The following is a 2500-nucleotide window of genomic DNA, read 5'->3' as shown; positions in this document are numbered from 1 at the left end:
TGTAGCAGGCGTGCACTTTGGTGCTTCTCAGTGTGACCACAATGTTGCCGTATTCCTCACTGTTCTCTGTGGGCCAGTACTGATCACATTTTCTCTGCAGGTGACACACGCACACACACACACACACACACACACACACACACACACACACACACACACACACACACACACACACACACACACACACACACACACACACACACACACACACACACACACACACACACACACACACACACACACACAGCCAGATCAGTGCACTGCTGCGTTATGTTACAACACGCCTGTGATTAGTTAATGTTTGACACTGTGTGAAGTTTTGTGTACTTCTGTGTGTGTAGGCGCGTGTGTGTGTGTGTGTGTGTGTGTGTGTGTGTGTGTGTGTGTGTGTGTGTGTGTGTGTGTGTGTGTGTGTGTGTGTGTGTGTGTGTGTGTGTGTGCGCGCGCATGTGTGTGTACATACTCTGCCTTTCTCCACTAGGTTAGTTATCATAACAATAATGCCAGTGTTCTGCTCCCACACCATCCGCCAGAAGTCTTCAAAGGTGGATTTGAGAGGACCTTGGGCGGCGATATAAGCCTTGGGCTTATTATAACCCTGAAAATTTTAAGGGAGAGAGAGAGAGAGAGAGAGAGAGAGAGAGAGAGAGAGAGAGAGAGAGAGAGAGAGAGAGAGTTAGTGATATTTTTACATGCACAGAAATAAATGGAATACAAACATAGGCATACAGAGGGGTAGACTATCAGCCTTGAACAAGAACAGCCATGGTCGTAGTTTTCAAAACACTGAAATTGCTCATCATCAAAAACCAGTGGTTCTCCAAACTCTTGAGATTGTAAATGGAACCAAATGGACCTGTAAGGATCCATTTCGGAACCTCAGGGAACCCTGAGGGTCCCTGGACCCCACTTTGAGAACCACCTACCACTCCTCATAGTTCACTGATTGGTCCTGGAGTTGGCCAATCAACTCCATTGATTCTCACCAGACGTTTTTCGCACTAACGTCTCGTAGCACAAACACAGACAGTAACAATAGAAGTAACATCTTCCGAAGGGTCAACTCACATCCACATAGTTGGCGTTAATGTAGTCTGTATGTTTGGAGTCCTTCCCAGCGAGGGGACGAAGCTTCACTCTGCTGTGGTCATCTGGTGGACACACACACACACGCACACACACACACACACACACACACACACACACACACACACACACACACACACACACACACACACACACACACACACACACACACACACACACACACACACACACACACACAATGGTAATCCCACTGGCAGTGAAGTGTTGGTAACAGACAGACAAATACACAAATAATAACCTTATGTGTGAGGGGCTGAAAATGTCCAAACATTTTTTTTAACAAAAAATGTTTTGTATATTCTATAGAAGATCCATGTGTTACACATCTGTAATGGATTTTCTCCCCAGTATGGAATCACACATATCTCTTCCAGGATGCTGTGCATTCTCATTTCCTTGTGACAGGCAATATGCTAATTGATGTTCCTTCAGGTTTTGCTAAGCTTAACCCCATAGCTACTGTATACAGTGCTTGTTTGCTGCACATGCCTCTCCTGCCAGAGTCTGCCTGAATCCATGCCACTTGCATGGCAACTTGGCCTTTGTCATACTACTGACATGACCCTCAAGCCTGCTTTCTGCTTGGGGAACATGCTATGCATCAACGCCTTTTTTCCTTCAGTTAACAAGATAATAACTGTGTGGCTTCCGTGTGGATAAAAGTTAAATATAAAAAGAAATATATAAAACATTATGTGGAAAGTAATTACGGCAATTACTGTACTTCCTCTGCCTACTGGCAGAATTTCGGTCCTTATCAGTTTGCAAGATTAGCTCTTTGTGCAAACACACACACACGCGCGCATGCCATAAATATACGTTATTTCTGTCCAGCATCACGTCACATAAAGCTCTGTTGCCAAAGAGTAAATTAAGCTTCCGACTCAACTGGCGAGCAGCCGGGCCAACAAGTTAGCGTGCCACTCTGTGCTTTACACATTGAAGTGTGTGTGAACTATATTTAATGTGGACTTCGCAGTGTGTCGAGGGCTGGAGTACTCACAGGCCACTATGTTGATGTATCTGTTCTTGTGCTTGTTGTCAGGGTGGTTTGAGTGTTCTGACGTGATCTTCATGTCCGCCGTGCACCGCTGCACCTCCTAAGGACACACACACACACACACACACACACACACACACACACACACACACACACACACACACACACACACACACACACACACACACACACACACACACACACACACACACACACACACACACGATTATTTTGAGGATCACAGTCTGAAAAGGTTGCAAGGTTCCACTGCTGTACAACCACTGCCACAGTCGGCCAATGAGCATCTACCTTGGTCAGAGGTAATTATTACTGTACTTCTGAGCTTACTGAGTAATGGCTGAAGGAGATATCTGTTCTCACTAACATCACCCA

At 45.5% G+C, this 2500-nt stretch overlaps 1 protein-coding gene across 1 annotated transcript in view; it reads right to left on the bottom strand.

Moving 5' to 3' along the window:
* Positions 1-2500, bottom strand: part of LOC308287144 (receptor-type tyrosine-protein phosphatase gamma-like) — a gene marked incomplete at its 5' end in the record, with an annotated part of 474731 nt that overhangs the window by 20970 nt on the left and 451261 nt on the right. The window contains 4 exon segments of the mRNA XM_080728264.1: positions 1-94; positions 464-598; positions 1069-1151; positions 2111-2207. The exon segment at positions 1-94 is cut by the window's left edge and continues 41 nt beyond it. Coding sequence (XP_080584390.1) covers positions 1-94; positions 464-598; positions 1069-1151; positions 2111-2207 — 409 coding nt within the window.

This window comes from Nannobrachium achirus, assembly GCF_963921795.1.
Source record: "Nannobrachium achirus genome assembly, chromosome: 6".
NCBI lineage: Eukaryota > Metazoa > Chordata > Actinopteri > Myctophiformes > Myctophidae > Nannobrachium > Nannobrachium achirus.
The sequence above is the reverse complement of the archived record's forward strand: the minus strand, read 5'-3'. Positions and strand labels throughout refer to the sequence as shown.